This window comes from Podarcis liolepis (assembly GCF_965112155.1).
Source record: "Podarcis liolepis genome assembly, chromosome: 13".
Taxonomy (NCBI): domain Eukaryota; kingdom Metazoa; phylum Chordata; class Lepidosauria; order Squamata; family Lacertidae; genus Podarcis; species Podarcis liolepis.
In genome coordinates this window covers 6,930,282-6,953,884 of record NC_139573.1, presented here as the reverse complement: position 1 = coordinate 6,953,884, position 23,603 = coordinate 6,930,282, and the positions used below count along the sequence as shown (strand labels likewise).

At 50.5% G+C, this 23,603-nt stretch overlaps 2 protein-coding genes across 4 annotated transcripts; one reads left to right on the top strand and one right to left on the bottom strand.

The window, feature by feature from the left end:
* Nucleotides 1-3,339: 3,339 nt before the first annotated feature.
* Nucleotides 3,340-8,320, bottom strand: LOC310692223 (interleukin-25-like). The gene is made up of 3 exons (XM_083472907.1): nucleotides 6,495-8,320; nucleotides 5,202-5,434; nucleotides 3,340-4,594 (listed from the first exon to the last, which is right to left on the bottom strand). The coding sequence occupies exons 1-3, from the start codon at nucleotides 6,510-6,512 to the stop codon at nucleotides 4,327-4,329; spliced, it is 519 nt and encodes a 172-aa protein (XP_083329033.1). The 5' UTR covers nucleotides 6,513-8,320; the 3' UTR covers nucleotides 3,340-4,326.
* A 5,790-nt stretch (nucleotides 8,321-14,110) lies between these two features.
* IL25 (interleukin 25) lies at nucleotides 14,111-22,323 on the top strand. Of its 3 annotated transcripts, XM_083472905.1 has the most exons (4): nucleotides 14,111-14,226; nucleotides 18,025-18,129; nucleotides 20,163-20,395; nucleotides 21,036-22,323. In XM_083472905.1, the coding sequence occupies exons 2-4, from the start codon at nucleotides 18,112-18,114 to the stop codon at nucleotides 21,301-21,303; spliced, it is 519 nt and encodes a 172-aa protein (XP_083329031.1). In that variant the 5' UTR covers nucleotides 14,111-14,226; nucleotides 18,025-18,111; the 3' UTR covers nucleotides 21,304-22,323. The 3 variants fall into 3 exon arrangements, with proteins under 3 accessions (XP_083329031.1, XP_083329030.1, XP_083329032.1); XM_083472904.1 differs by lacking the exon at nucleotides 14,111-14,226 and having other exon boundaries at nucleotides 17,653-18,129; XM_083472906.1 differs by lacking the exons at nucleotides 14,111-14,226; nucleotides 18,025-18,129 and adding an exon at nucleotides 18,676-19,648 and having other exon boundaries at nucleotides 19,691-20,395.
* The last annotated feature ends 1,280 nt before the right edge of the window (nucleotides 22,324-23,603 follow it).

Sequence of the window (23,603 nt, the reverse complement as noted above, 5' to 3'; positions counted from 1 at the left end):
CACTCCATACACAGTAGCCTTCTTGTGAGTCAACCATTCATCCATTTAGCCCAGTATTGCCTACACTTTCCAAGGATCCAGGCCCCTGCCTTGAGATCCCAGGGACTGAACCTGGGACCTTCTGCCCGCAGAGCAGATGCCGCGCCCCTGAACTACGGCCCGTTCCCCACCCGACCCTCTTGCCAAACGGCAGGGCCGGCCCTGTTTCACAGACTGAAGCCCACAATGTGAACTGTTATCCTTGACTGGCACACGCAAACACGTGAGCGCATGCACACCGACGGGAGGGGTTGGGGGCCAGAATTGTAAACAGTGAGTTCAAAAGAGACGAGATTTGCATGAGATCCAGTCTGGGGACATTTCTCTACAGAGCTACAATGCCTGTGAGATAAACACACAATGATCACTCACTCTCAAGGGCAGCCGGGCATTTTTGGCTATCCTGAGACCCGTGCTCTTGCTCAACGTGGCCTCTATGCTTATCTGGTTTAGATTTGAGCTCCCAACCATCCTATTTATTACCAACCTTTCCCAAGTCTGCATCTGTCTTGGAATCACTTTTAGATGTTGTAATCGCTTTGTGTGTCGGCTGCTCTGGGCTCCTTTGAAAGGAAGAGCAGGATATAAATTTAATAGATAATAATGGAATAATAATTGCAGTGGGTTGCCTCAAAGATACCAAGGATGATTATAAGTGTTGTTTGTTTGTTTGTTGATAAACTGCATTTTCAGTTACAGGTAGGTAGCCGTGTTGGTCTGCCGTAGTCTAAACAAAATTTAAAAATTCCTTCCAATAGCACCTTAGAGACCAACTTAGTTAGAGACCAACTAAGTTTGTTCTTGGTATGAGCTTTCGTGAGCATGCACACTTCTTCAGATACACTGAAACAGAAGTCACCAGACCCTTATATGTAGTGAGAGGGTGGAGAGAGCTATTACTCAGAAGGGTGGTAGGAATGGGTGATTAGAATAGAGAAATTGGATTCTTATCTCATTATACATGATAAGCTATTTTTAGCCATTTCACCCTTTCCTTTTTCCTGTAAGACCAATTGCAGTCCTTAACAGTCGTCAACAGGTTTACCACACCTATCAGCCAATCACCCATTCCCACCACCCTTCTGAGTAATACCCCTCCCCAACTTCTCACTATATATCAGGTTCTGGTGACTTCTGTTTCAGTGTGCATGCATACGAAAGTTCATACAAATAACAAACTTAGTTGGTCTCTAAGGCACTACTTGGGACGTGGGTGGCGCTGTGGGTTAAACCACAGAGCCTAGGACTTGCTGATCAGAAGGTCGGTGGTTCAAATTCCCGCGATGGGGTGTGCTCCTGTTGCTCGGTCCCTGCTCCTGCCAACCTAGCAGTTCGAACGCACCTCAAAATGCAAGTAGATAAATAGATACCGCTCCGGCGGGAAGGTAAACGGCGTTTCCGTGCGCTGCTCTGGTTCGCCAGAAGCGGCTTGGTCATGCTGGCCACATGACCCGGAAGCTGTACATTGGCTCCCTCGGCCAATAAAGCGAGATGAGCGCTGCAACCCCAGAGTCGTCCACAACTGGACCTAATGGTCAGGGGTTCCTTTACCCTTTACCTTTTAAGGTGCTACTGGAAGGATTTTTTTTATTTTGTTTTGACTGCATTTTTAGGCCACATTTTTTACTCCCAAGAGCTAAAAAATATATTCAATATATTGATACAAGTCACAAATAATGGGCAGGTATCCCCCCCAACCACACCAGTGAGATCCCAAAGAACTGGAAATCTCTAGATGGTGAGCTCAGGAGCCCAGCTGCCCCCCCCCCCTGTCCACCTGCTCGGTCCAGAGTCCACACTCCACCTGGTTCTGGCAGAGAACTCCCATTCCTGATCTTCCAGGCTTCCCCAAACTCTCCTGCTCTGTCCCAAACCCACCCCCTGGATCTGATTCTGGCAGACAGGCAGGCAATGTGGTCAGAGTGACAGACATTTATAAAAATGCAAATAGCAGAAAAGACATGTAGAGAGACAGAGTCTTCTTTTGTCCTTATGGTCGCTGTTTTCTTTCTCCAGGATTCCCTTTGCTCTGATGTGTCATGGAGGTGTTCCTGGGTGGGGCAGGTGGGGCAGAGCCCCCTTCACCCCCCACCTGCCAGAGGTTTTTCTCCTGTCTCCCAGGGACACCCGTGTCACTTTGTTTCGGAAGGAAATCCCAGCCGGCTTTCCATGGCTACTGCAGGAGATTTGCATCTCACTCCTCGGTTTGGACGGGCAGGAAAATACCTGTGATAATACGCTGGGTAACCATGGCAAAGTAAACAGAGTGGGAATCCCAAGAACGGGAATGCTATGGATGTGAATTATGGGGCACGGGGGGATAGTGGGCTCTCCTTTTCCCTGGGCCCAAGCAGCCTCGGATTCCACCTTCCAAAATCTCCATCCCAGAAGTCAAAATTCCATCCGAGAATATGTACAGTAACCAACACAGGCAAGGCCTCTTTGAGCATGTGCAGAGTGCCACCACCCCATCACTGTGTAGCTACAACTCACACACAAAGGGAGGAAGTCCCAGGAAGGTTCTCACACCTTTTCTTGCCTGGAAAATGTTGGCAGTAATACAGGGGAGTTTGGTGTTTGTAATATCCAACTCACCAGATAAGCCACACAGACCTTGGGAGGTAGCATCGCCCAGTGGTTACAGAGCGGGATCCCATCTCCCGCCGCCCTGGCTGGACTTCTGAGCCTGGATCTTGTGTGCAGCAGGAGCAAATTCAACAGGTGATGCGTTCTCTTTCCTGTGTACTGTCTTGCATCACCTGTGACATCTCTGTCCGTTCGACAGCTGCTCCCTGCACCAGATTCTTGCCCCAAATAAAGCTGAGTGACATTGAAACGTGGCAAATTCACGGCACAAGCTGGTTCTCTGTGCTCTTGGGTGGTGGCAAGTATGATGACATCATGCAGCAGGCACCGTGACATCATCGTTGCAGGTAGCAGTGTGGCTCCATTAAGCCTTAAGTATATTCCCAAAGGAAAAGTGGTGTAACAGCGTCATTCGGGAATCATGCAAAAAATCTAAGGCGGGAGCAATCAGCACACTTTGGCGAGAGAGGAAAGCGGAGGGAGAGGAAAATATATTCCTCAGGATAAGTCTGGGACTCTCACGGAAAGGCCATCGACGTATCAGCCGCAGGGAATCACAGAATCGTAGAAGGGCTAAATTGGAAGTGACCCAGTAGATCATCGAGCCCAACCACCCGCAAAGGGAGGGGGAGTCCTGTTTTCTCTGGATTAAAACGGCAAGACACATTCTGCTTTCTTTGTTTTATTGAATTTTTTTAGAAAAAATAAGGCAAGATGGTTAAGTTTCTTTGAGACAGCAGACAAGAGACAGCGGATTTTAGTGCAAGCATTCAAATAGTTGAGAAATGATCCTGACCTATAAATGTGGGCCTTGCTGGCTATAGGGATGAGCAGAGGGTCACACACACAAGCCAGTATAGGGGATGGCAAGGCTTATCAGGGAATACTCTTCTGTAACAAGTTGCTCCGGCAACAATTCATGTGTGAACATTTCCCCCCTTGCCATTTCCTTTGCCTCTCGCTAACTTTATTCTCTAATGTCACTTAGAGTTGCCAGCTTTTTCTGTGGACCCTGCTCCTATGTCTTTAGAAGTATCCGGCCAGATGTAGCGATATTTAGTGGGTGGCCAACTTTTTTTTCTTGCGAATGCTCCTCTAATAGAAAATTCACAGCTAAGCACATGTTAGAAGGCAGAGGAGCGTTTTCAGGAGAAAAAGTTGACTTCCGACTTTTGGCAGAGTGGGCAAACTGCAGTAAGAGAGAGAAAAGGATTTACTTAATCTGTGTTTATTGGTAATAGAATCCAATATTCCCCAATTGGTATATCTGAGTGTGTTAGAAGAAGCCCTTTCGCTTTCTCCCTGCATGGTCTACACTACAAAGCCCAACCACCTCTAGGATACGCTGTCCTGACAGCCCCCCAAAGGGCCCAGAGGGGGCTGGGATTCTCCAACAGCGCAAGAAACGCCATCCCCGATCCCTGTTCCTTACGGAGGCTGTTCCAGCTGCTCCTCAGTGACCTTTGGGGGAAGCCAAAGTTTTGAACCCGATTTCAACCGGTCAGTTGAGGGTGCTTTTCCTTTTCACTGCAATTAATTCTGAAGTTAGAACTGAGCAAAGAGACAGCGAGGTTCTGGTGTACCCAGGTCCTGTGGGTGGCAGCCTGTGAGGGAAATGAACTCTGCACATGTTCAGAGGCTCCCTCCCTTTGAATCCCATCCACGGTTTTGCTCTGGGGATCCCCTTCCCGCTTCGAAGCCTCACTGTGTGGCCACACAAGTGCAGGCCACGGGCAAAGGATATTTCCGCCTCTCAAGGTAGAAGGACTTGTTGACATTCGCACAAGGCCTCCGATAGTAGACGGTCATGTCAGCAAAGATTTGGACAGACACCCCGTTTCCCTCCTTATGGACGAAGCTCTTTTGGGTGGCATTTTCCACAGGGTGCCTCAGGGAGACGCAGGAATCTTGGCAGATACACTGGGCACTCCAGAGGAGTCGAGGGTAGCGGGAGTCCTCGATGTCTTCCCTGGGGGAGCAAGAGAAAGGACAGGTCTGTCTTTGAGCCATTATGACTGGGTGGTGGTCTGAGGGGGGAGGGCGCTGGGGTGCCGGTTGTGGAGTGAAAGGGAAAATAAATAAATGAATAAAATAAAATGTGTGGGATGAGGAGCTTTGGAGGACTAATGCTGGGTTAGATTAGCCTATCTTGGAAAGGAACTCCAGTCACCCCTGACACTGGTCTGACTGGAAGGGACCCTGAGGAGCAACCAATCCCTCAAGGCAGGAATATTCGGGGATCAAAGCTGCAACCTCAGCCCCCTCAGCCCCCTGCTCTAGCCAGCTGAGCCCTCTGGGAAATCTAGAGGGCACTGTTGGTGGTGCCTAGCAGGGCCAAAGGGGTGCCTCTTTATTTCCAGTCAGTGGTGCAGCTATAAAAGTGCGAGCACATTCGTAAAGCTAAGCAGGGTCCGGTATGGTTTCAAGTTGGATGGGAGACCACACTTGGAGATTCCTGCATTGCGGGGGTGGGGTGGACTAGAGGACCCTGGGGGGTCCCTTCCGACTCTCCGATTCTATGAAAATGGGACGGATGAGGGGGCAGAGGAATAAAAGGTACGATTCTTCTCTCTTACACATATCGCCAAGGAGAACTGGAGGCCATGTTCTTTACACCAGGAATCGAGCGGCAGTCGTCAGAGGAAGACACGGACCCAGAGGAACGGGAGGAACGGGCGGACTGGGAGGAATGGTCAGTGAGCTTCTTCACGACTTCATTGAGTGTCGTCTCTTCACAACAGTTCAAGGAGGACATGCATTGGAAGGCCTGGCTGGCCACAAACGTCGAGAGCAGGAAGCACATCGCAGCCTAGAAGAAGGAAGGAAGGAAGGAAGGAAGGAAGGAAGGAAGGAAGGAAGGAAGGAAGGAAGGAAGGGCAAGAGAGGGCAGGGTCACAACTGGTCATGGTGGAACTGTTCAAAGAGGACTGTTCAAAGCATTCATTTGCCTTACAGAGAAATCTAGTAGCCCATTTCCCACTCCCTTTTCCTCACAGCCTTCCTAAGTTGGAGTACAGTGGTACCTCGGGTTAAGAACTTAATTCGTTCCAGAGGTCCGTTCTTAACCTGAAACTGTTCTTAACCTGAAGCACCACTTTAGCTAATGGGGCCGCCTGCTGCCACCGCTCTGCTGGAGCACGATTTCTGTTCTCATCCTGAAGCAAAGTTCTTAACCCAAGGCACTATTTCTTGGTTAGTGGAGTCTGTAACCTGTAGTGTATGTAACCCAAGGTACCACTGTATTCTATTCCCAGAATAACGTAGGCAGGGATCTCTCCAAAAACCTGCCTGCAAAATCGGCAGAATCAAGTGGTACAGTCTTTCCTGGACTGTGTCATTTCAACCAAAATACAGGGATCAATATGGCTGCTGTGTCCCTAGTGCCACCTCACGCCTATCAAGTTTCCAGATGGACAGAAATTAAACAGATGATGAGTCAATGAATAATATAGAGCACAATGAATGATCAATACTCAGATTCCATTTAGATTCAGATCAGATTCAGAATCAGATTCGGGTGGGGGAGACCCAGTTCGTGCGGCTAGACTACAACACCCATCATCCCTGACCCCTGGTCCTGCTTCCTAGGGATGATGGGAGTTGTAGTCCAACAACACTGGAGACCCACGTTTGAGAAACGCTAGACTGGGAGTCATCGCAGAAAGGAAACTTGAGAAAGGTGGGCAAGATGATAAATCAAGGGGTTGCCCTCCGGGTATATTTACAGCTACAGTCAACAGCACAATTCCTAGCTCCCCCAAACATCTCTGGGAACTAGCAGCAGAACCCAAAGGGCCTCCCCATGGACCCTGCTTCAGCCTTCCCCCTGCCCCTTCCCTCCGTGTAAGGAGCAGGATTGGTGCCCTTACCAGCTGAGTCTTCTCCATGTCAGATCTCCGGGAGCAGGACCTCGTGTCTGTAGACGGCTCAGGGAACTGCTGTCACTCTGAGCCTCGGGATTCCTATTTTATCGCCTGCAAGATTCCATTCATTTATTCCATGCAAATTTTGGAATAATAAAAAAAAGAACTGAGTGCCTGTTTCCTGAACGTATAATCAATGTCTCTTTTGTTTACCTTATGCTGGATGGGTAATAGAAGGTGCCCCCCAGGATCAAGGGACTCAGGCCCAGTGAGATATTAGCACCTGAGAAAATTGAATTTGCCTTCCTTCCTTCCTTCCTTCCTTCCTTCCTTCCTTCCTTCCTTCTTTCCTTCCATCCTTCCAAGATGGGATTAGCTTTTCAATAGCAGGACTTTCCCACCTATTCATAGCTTGCTTTGACTTTTTACAGATTAAATCTTCTGGTCCAGACATTTGACCCACAAGCACCCAAGAGTTTGTGCCATGAACTAGATAAGGATGGAGAAATTCTCGCTTGGAACATCATCTCTAGGACGAACGCACCTTGCAGTTTCTCTGAGAAGACCAGAGGAGCCCTCTTGGATCAGGACCGATTGCCCAGCGTCCGTCCGTGGTGCTCAGGTGCTGTTTGCCTGCTTCCCTCTGGGGCATCTGATTGGCCAGTGGGAGAACAGGATGATGGAGCAGACAGGTCATAGGCCTCATCCAGACGGACTCGTCTTGTTGAACTCTGAATCCAGAGTCTTTCTCCTGAGAGCAGACACTACTCAAGAAAGCCCAAGATGAGCCATGAGAGTGCGAGTTCTTCCCTGCCAGCTCTTCCCTGCTACCTGGTATTCAGAGAAGATAGACAGCCCCTGACCATGGAGGTTCTCTCTGTTGCTCCACAGCTTGCTGCAAGGCTCTCCCTCAAAGGGCTGTTGCACCAGCACTGAGCAATGGGGGCTAAGAACATTTAATGCCCCCTCTCTTCTTGGAAGCACATGTTGTCATGGACTGGGGAATAGCTTCATGGGGTCAAGAGTGAGCCAGCAGTAGGTCACAATGTGCTTGTTCCAGTTAACTCTTCATTAGCAAAACTACGTTCCGCAGAGGGGTGTCAGGCCTCATGAGCGCAGCAACTCCTCCTCTCTGGCAGGTCTTTCCTCCATGAAGCAGTGCTGAGACTGAGGGCTTCTGCCTCCCCACAGCTGCCCCTCCTCTCCAGGGTTCCCCCCCCCAAACAATCAGAGACTGCGCCAGCGTGAAGCCAACCTCTCCTCCGCCCTTTTCATGCCTCTACTGGCTCCTGGAGACCAGGTGGACGGGAGCTTGTTGCAGGAGGCGGAGGAGACATCCAGGACTCTGTTCCAGTCTGACCCCTCTCTGCCTCTTGGCCTCCCTCCTCTCCTGCTTCAGCTTCTGCCAGACTCTCCCCACTCGCTAAACCCTGTTGCCTCTTCCGTCCCTGACACCTTCCCCCGCCCCACAGTCTTCTCCCTCTGAGCACCCATCTTCCTCCGACTGCTGATCCTCAGGCTCTGAGCCATCTTCCCTGGGGGGTCCCCCAGCTGGTCCCTCCCACCATTCCTCTGGGGCCACCCAGTCCATGACAATGGGGCTGGCCCCCCACCTGGGCCAGAGGAGGGGGCCCAGCAACCTGGAAATGTGTCGCTAGCCTTGACCTTCGCCCAGGTCCTCTGGGTCCCTGGCATCTCAGTTCCCAGGGGTGGCAGCCCACCAGCCAGACCCCACAGCCTCTGGAAGGATCTAGATGCTGAGCTCAGGAGCCGAGCTGCCCCCCCCATCCACCTGCTCGGTCCAGAGTCCACCCCCTCCTGGTTCTGGCAGAGAGCCCGGCCGTGTGGTCAAGGTGTGGTCCTGGCAGAGGGATGTCCCCTCAGGCAAGCAGTTTGATGTGTGGGCAGCCATGTTGATCTTTGGCCTGGGCTCTCCTGGTAGTTATGAAAATTCGGAAAGCTATTTTGTTTTTCTAGGATTCCCTCCTCCAAAGGTGCTTCTCAGAAGGCCGCTGGCCCTTCCCTGAAAGATAAGGTGGCTGTCCCTGAGTCACTCAGTCAAATGAGAAGCTGTGGCAAGGAGTGTTCACCCCCCATGGAACACTGTCGCTGCACATTACCCCAAAGCGGCTACAAGCGAGGGGTACCATCTTTGTACACCACAGCTGAACCCCAGGACCTCCCTTTTCTGATCTCCAGGGCTCAGCGGCGATCCTTTTTTCCTCTGCCCTCAGTGAGGCTTTTCCTCTGCTGCCTTTCTCCTTTGCTCAAAGCCACGAGAGGCTGCAAAACACAGGGGGACCTTCCTCAGTCAGGACTGGGCTACATCGCTCGTTGCATATTAAAATGCTGTCAGGTTGAAAACGTATAGAAATATTAGTAAATTTTAAGTGCCAGAGGGAAGTGAGGAATCCAGGATTTCGTCCCTTTGCTCTGATTAGGAAAACAGCCAGACAGGAGGAAAATCAAGGCCATGGATGATGCCTCTGGTTTGCTTTGCTGCCACTGGGCTTTTGTTTGGTGCTTTCACAGATCGGAGAACATGGAGGCATCGATGGAAAGCAGCCTGTTGATAGAGGGTCCCTAAGACATGGAGTGGCAGCCACAAAAGACCAGCAAGGGGCACATGGAAGTGGGCAGGAATCGTGAATGGCCTGGCAGCGGCAGAAAAGAAGAGAGCATGCAGACATCCAGCCCTGCAGGGATGGCGTGCAATGTTGGAAATACCCCCCCCTGACACTTCTGGCGCCCAGCAAGTGGGGGGCACACAGGAGGGATGCAGGAGAAGGTTCAGCTATTCTGGAGGACCAGGAACGCCATCAGGGACACAGCACAACATCCCTGCCACGCGAGGGCGAAAGCATCTTGCAAGGGAAGCAGATCTGCTGGGAGAAACACAGCAAGAGGGAACTGGGGGTGGGGGGTTAAGGCCCGGGAAGAGGAGAGGGCTGCTAAAAGGCGGAGCTCACTTTTTTGGAGGGGGTAGGGGGACTCTGGCAGCGACAATGATTTTGCCTCTTGCTCTGCTAATGCACAGAGCCATTTCCTTTGTTCCCTTGAGGATCCGTACTTAGGCCACTTCCTCACCTGGAAGGTAGCCTGGCTATTCCGGGAATTGAACCTGTGCAGGATCTGGGGAATTAGAAGGGGGTTCAAGCACACAGCCTACCCCTGCCCAAACTCACAATAATACATACTGCCCCCCTGCCCAGTCCCCTGTCTCTCTTCTTCCTCCTCCTCACCACCCCATAATTCCTCTCTGTCCAGCCCTCATTCAAATTATGTCCTAGTTGAAGCTGGAGGAAAATATTTACGTTAACAACCACACGACCCATTTTTTAATGTGTCACCAAGGCATTTCTGCAGAAAGGTGGATCAGGTGAGGGGGAGCCCTTTCCCCCAGGTACACCTACTTGCCAGAGGTTTCCCTCCTGTCTCCCAGGGACACCTGTCTCGCTTTGTTTCGGAGATAAATCCCAGCTGGCTTTCCATGGCTATTGCAGGAGATTTGCATCTCTGAGGTTTTGACCGGCAGGAAAATGCCTGCGATAATACGATGGGTAACCATAGCAAAATAAACAGAGTGGGAATCCCAAGAACAGGGATATTAGGGATGGGTGGATCGCGGGGAATGAAGCTGGGGGAGCAGTGATCTCTAATTTTCTTCGGGTTTAAGCAGCCTCAAGTCTCACCCCTCGGATCTCTCAAATCTCCGCCCTGGAATGTGTGCATCAATACCCGAGGTAAGGCCTCAATGGACATGTGCAGAGTGCCACCCCCCTTCACTCATAACCCCCACACAAATGAAGGTTTTTCCAGGAAGGATTTGATACCCTTCCTTACTTTGCATGCACAACCACTGGTTCTGGAGAACTCAGGGTGAGAATGACCCAGATCAGCCCCCGGCTCCGTGGCACTGAGGTTTCCCAAAGATGCTGCCCGTACCTCGAGGGTTAGAGAGCAGGATACCACCTTTTCCCCTTTGCCAGGCTTCTGCCACTCGATCTACTCAGCAGCAGGCAGAAATCCAACGGGTAATTTGCTTTTTGGTGCAGATAGGATGCCCAGAACAGCTGCCCTGCAGAAATATCGTAAGAAATGGTGTTCAGCAAGGCAGTGGCAGCCAAACACTTCACCTGTTGAATTTCTTCCTGCTCACAGTTGACCGGGGCACAAAGGCCTTGAACCTGGTTTGTGTGTGGAATGTGGTGCCCTGCTCTCTTGCCACTAGGCCAGGCTATTCCTTTAGGGAGCCAGTGTGGTGTAGTGGTTAAGAGCGGTAGTCTCGTAATCTGGGGAACCAGGTTCGATTCCCCGCTCCTCCACCTGCAGCTGCTGGGTGACCTTGGGCCAGTCACACTTCTCTGAAGTCTCTCAGCCCCACTCACCTCACAGAGTGTTTGTTGTGGGGGAGGAAGGGAAAGGAGAATGTTAGCCGCTTTGAGACTCCTTAAAGGGAGTGAAAGCCGGGATATCAAATCCAAACTCTTCTTCTTCTTCTTAGGTATGTGCGGCATCTTCGGCTGTGGGAGCACACACTTGGCAATGCCAAGCCTGGAGTTGTTTTCCAAAATCGGTGGTTATATTTGAAATGTAGGTATAGGTATAGAATCCTTCCTGGAGCTGCCGATCCTTGTTTGTGGGTCATGTGACTACTCAGTGCTGTGGGGGTTCACTGCACATGCTCTTGAAGACCCTGCCTGTGTCACAACTGTACATATTATAAGGATGGACATTTAACTTTGAAACAGATTCCTGTGGTGAGGTTTGGTAGGTCGAACCAGAGGCTGTTGAGACCCAGAAAAAATGAGAATATACCATATTTTTTGCTCTATAAGACTCACTTTTCCCCTCCTAAAAAGTAAGGGGAAATGTGTGTGCGTCTTATGGAGTGAATGCAGGCTGCGCAGCTATCCCAGAAGCCAGAACAGCAAGAGGGATTGCTGCTTTCACTGCGCAGCGATCCCTCTTGCTGTTCTGGCTTCTGAGATTCAGAATATTTTTTTTCTTGTTTTCCTTCTCCAAAAACTAGGTGAGTCTTGTGGTCTGGTGCGTCTTATAGAGCGAAAAATACGGTACCTTCCAAGTGCCCCCCCCCACAAAAAACAGGACACCTCGTTTTTTCGTGCCACATCTCAGTGGGGAAGATTGCTTCTGTGGGTTCAAGTATGGAGGCTCATCTCAGATTCCCAGGCAGCCAGAATTTACTCAGGGATGCATTACAGAACAGAACCCAAGAGTCTGTGAGAACATTTCCACTGGGACAAACACTATAGGCAAACATACCGTATGTCATCTTATGGCTCATTCACGCCCCTCTGCTTTGCCCCAAGGAGAAGCGCTCTTCAGCACTCAATCAGAGCAAACGGTAATTTGGGTTTTGTCCGAATTGATGTTTGCTCTGATTTAGCACTAAGAAGTGGATTTTCCCTGGGAAAGGAGCAAGGCAAGGGCGAAAGCAAAAGTGTAGGCAAGCCCTTAGCTGTTCAGCTTCTACCCAAAATCATGGGTGGGCTGGATGCCAAGGAGGGGTGGCAGGGACCAGCTGCAGAACCCCCAGGGGAAGAAGGCTCAGAGCCAGGGGGTTGATGGTGCTGGGATGACGATGAGTGGCCAGAGGGCGAAGAGGGAGCAGACCGGGAGGAAGAGGTCACAGGGTTTTGTGAGCAGGAAGAGTCGGTGGCAGAAAGCAGTCCAGAGAAGAAGAAGAAGAAGAAGAGTTGGATTTGATATCCCGCTTTATCACTACCATAAGGAGTCTCAAAGCGGCTAACATTCTCCTTTCCCTTCCTCCCCCACAACAAACACTCTGTGAGGTGAGTGGGGCTGAGAGACTTCAAAGAAGTGTGACTAGAGCAAGTCACCCAGCAGCTGCATGTGGAGGAGCGGAGACATGAACCCGGTTCACCAGATTACAAGTCTATCGCTCTTAACCACTACACCACAGAAGAGGAGGCTGGAGAGGAGCAAGGCTCAAGAGGCAGAGATGCTGAAGGAACCAGGGCGACCAGCTCCCCTCCCTCCTGGTCTCCAGAACCAGGAGGCATGAAGAGAGTGAAGCAGAGCCAGACCCCTTGACGGAGCCTCAGATTGCTTGGGAAGGACTCAGGAGAGGAGGAGGGAAGGCGGAGACTTTTGGCCCTTGCAACTGTGTCATTGGGGCAAGATCTACTGGGAAGAGAAGCTGAGCTCACCAGGCCTGGCCTCTTGAGCTGTTTATTTATTTCAATAAAGAGTTAACTTCACTAAAGCCATGTGTGCTACCCATGACCTGTTTCTGGCACCCAAACACACCAGCACCTCACCATCTCTCCGCCGGCCACAACCCATGAGGTACAATTTGCTCAACCCGTTTTTTACTACATCTTCATGTATGCCACAACGGCCACGAGAGTTTTAATAGCACAAGGATGGAAGACTGAAGAAACCTCAACTAAAGAATCATGGCAAGAAAAATTGATGGACTATGCAGAACTGGCAAAACTGACATACAAGCTACGGGACAAGGATAACTGTGACTTTAAAGATGAATGGGAACCCTTTACAAAGCATTTGAAGACGCAACAAAGCGAACTGGACTCCTTGGCTGGTTTTGAATAAACATTCACAAACTTTTTATTGATAATTATCAGCTAAATAGTTTGAGGATCTCTACAACTGTGTAACATGCAGAAAACAGCAATTTTTAGAGAAATCAAAGACTCAGTGGCGTAGCGTGGGGGGTGCAGGGGGGGCCGGCCCCACCGGGCGCAACATCTGGGGGTTAGGGTTAGGGGGCGCAAATCCACAGGTTAGGGGGCACAAATTACTTGCCTTGCCCCGGGTGCTGACAACCCACGCTACGCCACTGCAAAGACTGGAACTGAGGGAAGTCGGGGGTGGGGGTGGGTGGGCTTGGGGGAGAGAGGAAAAATGGGGAAAAATAAGGATGATATGTTTTTGGATAATATATTTTGTTTTGTTGTTGTTGTTTAGTCGTGTCCGTCTCTTCGTGACCCCCTGGACCAGAGCACGCCAGGTACTCCTTTCTTCCACTGCCTCCCGCAGTTTGGTCAGGCTCATGTTTGTAGCTTCGAGAACACTGTCCCACCATCTCCTCCTCCGTCGTCCCCTTCTCCTTGGGCCCTCCATCTTTCCCAGCATCAGGGTCTTTTCCAGGGAGTCTTCTCTTCTCATGAGGTGGCCAAAGTCTTGGAGCCTCAGCTTCAGGATCTGTCCTTCCAGTGAGCACTCAGGGCTGATTTCCTTTAGAATGGATCGGTTAGATCTTCTTGCAGTCCATGGGACTCTCAAGAGTCTCCTCCAGTACCATATTTTGTTTTAATTTTGAATAAAAAAGTAATCTAAAAAAACAAAACAAAACCCCCCTGTTTTTTTACTGTACGTGTCTGGACTCTCCTTGAACCTTAATTGCAGTCATTTCCCACTAACGCTGGTCAGTTCTTACCAGCCTTGTGGTCGGGTCGCATTCCTGCGTACGTGACACAGTCCTCACTCGCCAATAATGGGCCGAAAGGTGATTCCACCTTAACTCTGGGAGGCTCCTTTGGCCGAGGGAATCCCGGAAAAAGGAAACAGCGTGCAGGATTTCCATAACCACAAGGAACCCCTTTCCCAAAAACCAATGTGAAAATGAGGAGCGATATGCCCACCCCTGACCGCCACCCACCGGTTCCTGGGATCCCCACTCTGCTTACTTCGCCATGGTTACCCAGCGTATTATCAAGCAACCGCACAGGTATTTCCCTGCCCAGCTCAACTACAGAGTGAGATGCAAATCGGCAGTAGCCGTGGAAAGCTGGCTGGGATTTCTCTCCGAAACAAAGCAATCGGGCGACGTGTCCCTGGGAGACAGGAGGGAAGCCTCCACCCGGGGGGAAAGGGGAGGAAAAGTTTCTTCCCCGATAAGCTCGCGCCACCCTTTCTCCAGAAACACCTTGGCGAGGCAGAAGAAAATGGGAAGGGCAATTGTTCAGCAGCAGCTTTCCGACGACGACCTGCGGATTGAACCCCAGAGATGGACGGATAAGGATTACGTGGCGTTGGTGAGGAGCAAAATTCTTGCTCCTATCCTCACACCCGCAATAGAGATATTATATAACCTGATGTTGACTTTGACTGGATATATAATGCGCACAAATGCATCTATGAGTGTACAATCTGGATAATGTCAGAAATGTGGTAATTGTTGACATTTACCAGTGTTTAGACTGTTGCATATGCATGTGTGTGTGTGTGTGTGTCTGCCCCTGCATATCATCCAAGTGTCCCTATTTTCCAGAGTCAGTACAAGATTTACAGAAGCCATCCCAGTTTCCAGTTTGATCCCAGTACATCCCGCTTTTCCTTCGGACGTCGCTATTTTCATTGGATAAATGTTGCAGGGTATGGAGTTAAGCAACCAGCGAGCCAAGGAAATCAGTAACCATACAACCTTTAGAAGACAACTGAAGGCAGCCCTGCATAGGGGAGTTTCTTTAATGTTTAATGTTTTATTAGGTTTTTATTTTTTACGTATGTTCAAAACCGCCCAGAGTGGCTGGAACTATTATTCCATTATGGAACCGGACACCCCTATTTTCATCAGAGAAATGTTGGAGGTTATGTTCCTGTGCACAGTACCCTCATTTGGAAATACCCACCCCAGCTGGCTCTCCACTCAAATACAAGACTCTTCCAGCATTCTGCATTTTCTCACCCCATCCTTCACCATCAGCAAGCTCTGCTTATGCAAGTCACGTTGCAGAGGAGCCTGCAAGCGCAGAAAAGTTGGCAACCCTGTTTTGCTCAAGGACCAGTCTTCACAACTCAGCCCTTTCTATGCACGTGGGGATGCCAGAGGACTCACTTCTGGGGAGCGTTAGCAGAGCAAGAAGCAAAATCATTCTCGCTGGCAGTCCCCCCACCCCAAGAAAGTGAGCTTTGCCTTTTAGCAGCCCTCTCCTCTTCCCGGGCCTTAACCCCCCACCCCCAGTTCCCTCTTGCTGTGTTTCTCCCAGCAGATCTGCTTCCCTTGCAAGATGCTTTCGCCCTCGCGTGGCAGGGATGTTGTGCTGTGTCCCTGCATGGCGTTCCTGGTCCTCCAGAATATCTGAACCTTTCTCCTGCATCCCTCCTGTGTGAGCCCCACTTGCTGGGCCCCAGAAGTGTCGGAGAGGTGTTTCCAACATTGCATGCCATCCCTGCAGGGCCTGGATGTCTGCAACCTCTCTGCCCTTCTGCCGCTGCCAGGCCATTGATGATTCCTGCACACCACTGAAATTTACGAATATTTCTATACGTTTCCAACATGACGGCATTTTAATATGCAACGAACGATGCAGCCCTGTTCTGACTGAGGAAGGTTCCCCTGTGTTTTGCAGCCTCTCGTGGCTTTGAGCAAAGGAGAAAGGCAGCAGAGGAAAAGCCTCACTGAGGGCAGAGGAAAAAAGGAGTCGCCGCTGAGACCTGGAGATCAGAAAAGGAAGGTCCTGGGGTTCAGCTGTGGTGTACAAAGACGGTACCCCCCCAATTGTAACCGCTTTGGGGTGATGTGCAGCGACGGTGTCTCACGGGGGGCAACCCTCCCTGCCGCAGCTCCTCATTTGACTGAGTGACTCAGGGACAGCCGCCTTATCTTTCAGGGAAGGGCCAGCGGCCTTCTGAGAAGCACCTTTGGAGGAGGGAATCCTAGAAAAACAAAATAGCTTTCCGAATTTTCATAACCACCAGGAGAGCCCAGGCCAAAGATCAACATGGCTGCCCACACATCAAACTGCTTGCCTGAGGGGACATCCCTCCGCCAGGACCACACCTTGACCACACGGCCTGGGCTCTCTGCCAGAACCAGGAGGGGGTGGACTCTGGACCGAGCAGGTGGAGGGGGGGGGCAGCTCGGCTCCCAAGCTCAGCATCTAGATCCTTCCGGAGGCTGTGGGGTCTGGCTGGTGGGCTGCCACCCCTGGGAACTGAGATGCCAGGGACCCAGAGGACCTGGGCAAAGGTCAAGGCTAGCGACACATTTCCAGGTTGCTGGGCCCCCTCCTCTGGCCCAGGTGAGGGGCCAGCCCCATTGTCATGGCCGGGGGGCCCCAGAGGAATGGTGGGAGGGACCAGCTGGGGGACCCCAAGGGAAGAGGGCTCAGAGCCTGAGGATCAGCAGTCGGAGGAAGATGGGTGCTCAGAGGGAGAAGACTGTGGGGCGGGGGAAGGTGTCAGGGACAGAAGAGGCAACGGGGTTTAGCGAGTGGGGAGAGTCTGGCAGAAGCTGAAGCAGGAGAGGAGGGAGGCCAAGAGGCAGAGAGGGGTCAGACTGGAACAGAGTCCTGGATGTCTCCTCCGCCTCCTGCAACAAGCTCCCCTCCACCTGGTCTCCAGGAGCCAGTAGAGGCATGAAAAGGGCGGAGGAGAGGTTGGCTTCATGCTGGCGCAGTCTCTGATTGTTTGGGGGGGGGAACCCTGGAGAGGAGGGGCAGCTGTGGGGAGGCAGGAGCCCTCAGTCTCAGCACTGCTTCATGGAGGAAAGACCTGCCAGAGAGGAGGAGTTGAGTCGCTGCGCTCATGAGGCCTGACACCCCTCTGCAGAACATAGTTTTGCTAATGAAGAGTTAACTGGAACAAGCTCATTGTGATCTGCTGCTGGCTCACTCTTGACCCCATGAAGCTATTCCCCAGTCCATGACTCCATGCGCTTCCAAGAAGAGAGGGGGCATTAAATGTTATTAGCCCCCATTGCTCAGTGCTGGTGCAACAGTCCTTTGAGGGACAGCCTTGCAGCAAGCTGTGGAGCAACAGAGAGAACCTCCATGGTCAGGGGTAGTCTATCTTCTCTGAATACCAGGTAGCAGGGAAGAGCTGGCAGGGGAGAACTCGCACTCTCATGGCTCATCTTGGGCTTTCTTGAGTAGTGTCTGCTCTCAGGAGAAAGACTCTGGATTCAGAGTTCAATAAGACGAGTCCGTCAGGATGAGGCCGGTGGCCTGTCTGCTCCATCATCCTGTTCTCCCACTGGCCAATCAGATGCTCCAGAGGGAAGCAGGCAAACAGGACCTGAGCACCACGGACGGACGCTGGGCAATCGGTCCTGATCCAAGAGGGCTCCTCTGATCTCAGAGAAATTGCAAGGTGTGTTTGTTCTAGAGATGATGCTCAAGCGAGAATTTCTCCATCCTTATCTAGTTCATGGCACAAACTCTTGGGTGCTTGTGGGTCAAATGTCTGGACCTGAAGATTTAATCTGTAAAAAGTCAAAGCAAGTTATGAATATGTGAGAAAGTCCTGCTATTGAAAAGTTAATCCCATCTTGGAAGGAAGGAAGGAAGGAAGGAAGGAAGGAAGGAAGGAAGGAAGGAAGGAAGGAAGGAAGGCAAATTCAATTTTCTCAGGTGCTAATATCGCACTGGGCTTGATGCCTCCTTGATCCTGGGGGGCACCTTCTATTACCCATCCAGCATAAGGTAAACAAAGGAGACATTGATTATACGTTCAGGAAATAGGCGCTCAGTTCTTTTTTTATTATTCCAAAATTTGCATGGAATAAATGAATGGAATCTTGCAGGCGATAAAATAGGAATCCCGAGGCTCAGAGTGACAGCAGTTCCCTGAGCCGTCTACAGACACGAGGTCCTGCTCCCGGAGATCTGACATGGAGAAGACTCAGCTGGTAAGGGCACCAATCCTGCTCCTTACACGGAGGGAAGGGGGAAGGCTGAAGCAGGGTCCCAGGGAGGCCCTTTGGGTTCTGCTGCTAGTTCCCAGAGATGTTTGGGGGGCTAGGAATTGTGCTGTTGACTTCCAAGCATAATAACAGATAAATAGCCCCCATCCTCAAAACCTTCAAGCCTCTCTCATAAGAACCTAAGCAGGGTCTTCTGGGATCCAAGCAGAGATCCATTCGGCTTCTGAGACGGGGCAACCAGATGATTTTTCTGAGGCACTCGGAGGCCCAGCCCCCTCCTGCTCTTCTTTGCCAGTAACTGCTATGCAGAGGTAGAGTGCTGCTGGTCTTGGAGGTTCCATTTTTGCCCTTAAGGCTGAGACCTGTCCAAGGGCCTTCCCTCTTCTGCCACTGCTTCGCCTGATCCCCCTGTCAAAGCCACGTCAGACCATGGCTTCGACCATCTTGTGGCGTGCGGGGAATTATTTTTAATGCCTCCTCCCCATCATTCCTCATATGAGCCAAGCTGGCTGGGACGGGTGAGGTTGGTAGCTTTAAATATACCTGGAGGACAACCCATTGATTTATCATCTTGCCCACATTTCTCAAGTTTCCTTTCTGCGATGACTCCCAGTCTAGCGTTTCTCAAACATGGGTCTCCAGTGTTGCTGGACTACAACTCCCATCATCCCTAGGAAACAGGACCAGGGGTCAGGGATGATGGGTGTTGTAGTCTAGCCGCACAAACTGGGTCTCCCCTACCCGATCTAAATGGAATCTGATTATTGATCCTTCGTTGTGCTCTATATTATTCATTGACTCCTCATCTGTTTAATTTCTGTCCGTCTGGAAACTTGATAGGCCTGAGGTGGGACTAGGGACACGGCAGCCATATTGATCCCTGTATTTTGGAGACGGGAATGAATTTCCACCCTCAGTTCACTCGGTCCAGCGATTGTGTGGGGCTGCCCCACTTTGCCCCCTGGCTCATTGAGGTGAGCTAGAAAAAGAGGGGGGAGAGCAAAGGCCACTTTGTCCGAAGGGCAAGCATTGTCCTGACTTTGGCACATGAGATTTCCAACTGGGGGACGAATGGCTGGGCTGTGAGTCTGAATTCCCACCCACCCCCCACTAAGGGGTGAGCACCCTAAATGTAAAAAAAGAAGCATGTCAGGGAAATAGGACTAAGCCAGCCTTGCTCCTGGTATGCTAGATATTGATGTGCAAGGAAGTTACAGCTGTTGTCTTCTCCCTTCCATCCCTCTCATGGGGAAAATTCCAAGTTTCCTCATGCATTTACTTAGCAAGAATGACAAGCAGCTTCGTCAAAGAGCTCCAAGTGGTGTGTGTGGGGAAAATGCACATAAAACGCAGCTTAAATTTTAAGTGTGTATCTATATCTGTTTAGATATATTGCATTGCTATATATAAATATATCATCTACTATATAATATACTTATCATTAGAGCATATATGGTAAGTGTTTAAAATTATTTTATTTTACAAAAATGGTTGAAATGACACAGTCCAGGAAAGGCTGTACCACTTGATTCTGCCAATTTTGCAGGCAGGTTTTTGGAGAGACCCCTGCCCACGTCATTCTGGGAATAGAATACAGTGGTACCTCAGGTTGCATACGCTTCAGGTTACAGACTCCGCTAACCCAGAAATAGTACCTTGGGTTAAGAACTTTGCTTCAGGATGGGAACAGAAATCTTGCTCCAGCAGCAGCAGGAGGCCCCATTAGCTAAAGTGGTGCTTCAGGTTAAGAACAGTTTCAGGTTAAGAACGGACCTCCGGAACAAATTAAGTTCTTAACCTGAGGTACCACTGTACTCCAACTTAGGAAGGCTGCGAGGAAAAGGGAGTGGGAAATGGGCTACTAGATTTCTCTGTAAGGCAAATGAATGCTTTGAACAGTCCTCTTTGGGCTGTTCCACCATGACCAGTTGTGACCGCTGCCCCCTCTTGCCCTTCCTTCCTTCCTTCCTTCCTTCCTTCCTTCCTTCCTTCCTTCCTTCCTTCCTTCCTTCTTCTAGGCTGCGATGTGCTTCCTGCTCTCGACGTTGGTGGCCAGCCAGGCCTTCCAATGCATGTCCTCCTTGAACTGTTGTGAAGAGACGACACTCAATGAAGTCGTGAAGAAACTCACTGACCATTCCTCCCAGTCCGCCCGTTCCTCCCGTTCCTCCCGGTCCGTGTCTTCCTCTGACGACTGCCGCTCGATTCCTGGTGTAAAGAACATGGCCTCCAGTTCTCCTTGGCGATATGTGTAAGAGAGAACAATCGTACCTTTTATTCCTCTGCCCCCTCATCCGTCCCATTTTCATAGAATCAGAGAGTCGGAAGGGACCCCCAGGGTCTTCTAGTCCACCCCGCCCCCTGCAATGCAGGAATCTCCAAGTGTGGTCTCCCATCCAATTTGAAACCATACTGGACCCTGCTTAGCTTTCCAAATGTGCTCGCACTTTTATTGCTGCACCACTGACTGGAAATAAAGAGGCATCCCTTTGGCCCTGCCAGGCACCACCAACAGTGCCCTCTAGATTTCCTGGAGAGCTCAGCTGGTTAGAGCAGGGGGCTGAGGGGGCCGAGGTTGCAGCTTTGATCCCCGAATATTCCTGCCTCGCAGGGATTGGTTGCTCCTCAGGGTCCCTTCCAGTCAGACCAGTGTCAGGGGTGACTGGAGTTCCTTCCCAAGATATCTGGAGGGCACCAGGTTGGGGAAGGCTAATCTAACCCAGCATTAGTCCCCCAAAGCTCCTCATCTCACACATTTTATTTTATTTTATTTTATTTCATTTCATTTCCCTTTCACTCCACAACCGGCATCCCAGCGCACTCCCCCATCAGATCACCACCCAGTCATAATGGCTCAAAGACAGACCTGTCCTTTCTCTTGCCTCCCCCAGGGAGGACATCCAGGACTCCCGCTACCCTCGACTCCTCTGGAGTGCCCAGTGTATCTGCCAAGATTCCTGCGTCTCCCTGAGGCACCCTGTGGAAAATGCCACCCAAAAGAGCTTCGTCCATAAGGAGGGAAACGGGAGGTCCGTCCAGATCTTTGCTGACATGACCGTCTACTATCGGAGGCCTTGTGCGAATGTCAACAAGTCCTTCTACCTTGAGCGGCGGAAATATCCTTTGCCCGTGGCCTGCACCTGTGTGGCCAAACAGTGAGCCTTGGAGGCGGGAAGGGGATTCCCAGAGCAAAACCGTGGAAGGGATTCAGAGGGAGGGAGCCTCTGAACATGTGCAGAGTTCATTTCCCTCACAGGCTGCCACCCACATGTCCACCCACAGGACCTGCGTACACCAGAACCTCACTGTCTCTTTGCTCAATTCTAACTTCAGAATTAATTGCAGTGAAAAGGAAAAGCACCCTCAACTGACCGGTTGAAATTGGGTTCAAATCTTTGGCTTCCCCCAAAGGTCGCTGAGGACCAGCTGGAAGAGCGTCAATAAGGAACAGGGATCGGGGATGTCATTTCTTGCGCTGTTGCAGAATCCCAGCCCCCTCTGGGCCCTTTGGGGGGCTGTCAGGACAGCGTATCCTAGAGATGGTTGGGCTTTGTAGCGTAGACCATGCTGGGAGAAAGCGAAAGGGCTTGTTCCAACACACTCAGATATACCAATTGGGGAATATTGGATTCTATTACCGATAAACACAGATTAAGTAAATCATTTTCTCTCTCTTACTGCAGTTTGCCCACTCTGCCAAAAGTTGGGAGTCAACTTTTTCTCCTGCAAACGCTCCTCTGCCTTCTAACGTGTGCTTAGCTGTGAATTTTCTGTTAGAAGTAGAGGAGCATTCGCCAGGGAAAAAAGTTGGCCACCCACTAAATATCGCTACGTCTGGCCGGATACTTCTAAAGACATAGGAGCAGGGTCCACAGAAAAAGCTGGCAACTCTAAGTGACATTAGAGAGTAAAGTTAGTGAGAGGCAAAGGAAATGGCAAGGGGGGAAATGTTCACGCATGAATTGTTGCCAGAGCAACTTGTTACAGAAGAGTATTCCCTGATAAGCTTTGCCATCCCCTATCCTGGCTCGTGTGTGTGACCCTCTGCTCATCCCTATAGCCAGCAATGCCCACATTTATAGGTCAGGATCATTTCTCAACTATTTGTACACTTGCACTAAAATCCGCTGTCTCTTGTCTGTTGTCTCAAAGAAACTTAACCATCTTGCCTTATTTTTTTTTAAAAATTCAATAAAACATTCCAAAGAAAGCAGAATGTGTCTTGCCTTCGTCATCCAGAGGAAACAGGATTCCCTTTCCCTTTGCGGGTGGTTGGGCTAGATCAGGGGTCCTCAAACTTTTTAAACAGGGGGCCAGTTCACTGTCCCTCAGACACCGTTGGGGGCCGGACTATAGTTTGAAAAAAATATGAACGAATTCCTACGCACACTGCACATATTTTATTTGTGGTGCACCAAAAACAGGAAAAACAATACAATATTTAAAATGAAGAACGATGTGAATCAACATAAACTTAGAAGTATTTCAATGGAGAGTATGGGCCTGTTTTGGCTAATGAGATGGTCAATATCCGGTTCCATATTTGTCACTGCTAGTCGTAGCAAGTGGTGCAAGATTACCAAAGAGTCTCCCCTGGTCATCGAATCATAGAATCATAGAGTTGGAAGAGACCACAAGGGCCATCGAGTCGAACCCCCTGCCAAGCAGGAAACCCCATCAGAGCACTCCTGACATATGGTTGTCAAGCCTCTGCTTAAAGACCTCCAAAGTAGGAGACTCCACCACACTCCTTGGCAGCAAATTCCACTGTCGAACAGCTCTTACTGTCAGGAAGTTCTTCCTAATGTTTAGGTGGAATCTTCTTTCTTGTAGCTTGGATCCATTGCTCCGTGTCCGCTTCTCTGGAGCAGCAGAAAACAACCTTTCTCCCTCCTCTATGTGACATCCTTTTATATATTTGAACATGGCTATCATATCACCCCTTAACCTTCTCTTCTCCAGGCTAAACATGCCCATGGTCTTTCTCAGCCGCATGAAGAAGGGGGAAATACCTCACAATGTCAATGAGGAGAAAATTGTCTATGCTTGAGTATAACCTTGTTTGATTTCTTGCGATATTCAGTCGTCTGGTTTGCTACTTTGCAAAATACTAATAAACTGCTGCACAGAGAGAGAGAGAGGAAAAAAGGGAGAGAAATGAGAATGTAGCCTCGACTGAGGTAAAAGTAAAAGCTGTCCCTCCCAGCACAGGCCATGCTAGGCGCCCCCAGTCTCCCTCACCCTGGGAGTGTGGCCACCACAAGCCCAGCCAAGTGCTCCTCTGAGGCGAAAGAACGGGCGGGTGAGCGTGGGTGCGCGTTTTGATCTCAGGCCTCGCCGCTGCCTCTCTTCCTTCTCCGAACGGCAGAGAAGGGCTCCTCGCGACGGCGCCTGTGACATCGCTGACCGGCTTCTTCCTTCCTTTCCTTTCCTTTCTGCCTCCCTCCTCTAGTCTCCTC

Coding starts and splice junctions, on each gene's coding strand:
- IL25 (XM_083472905.1), top strand. Junction 20,396..21,035: donor AGTTCTCCTTGGCGATATGT/GTAAGAGAGAAC, acceptor TGCCTCCCCCAG/GGAGGACATCCAGGACTCCC.
- LOC310692223 (XM_083472907.1), bottom strand. Junction 4,595..5,201: donor AGTTCTCCTTGGCGATATGT/GTAAGAGAGAAG, acceptor TTGCTCCCCCAG/GGAAGACATCGAGGACTCCC.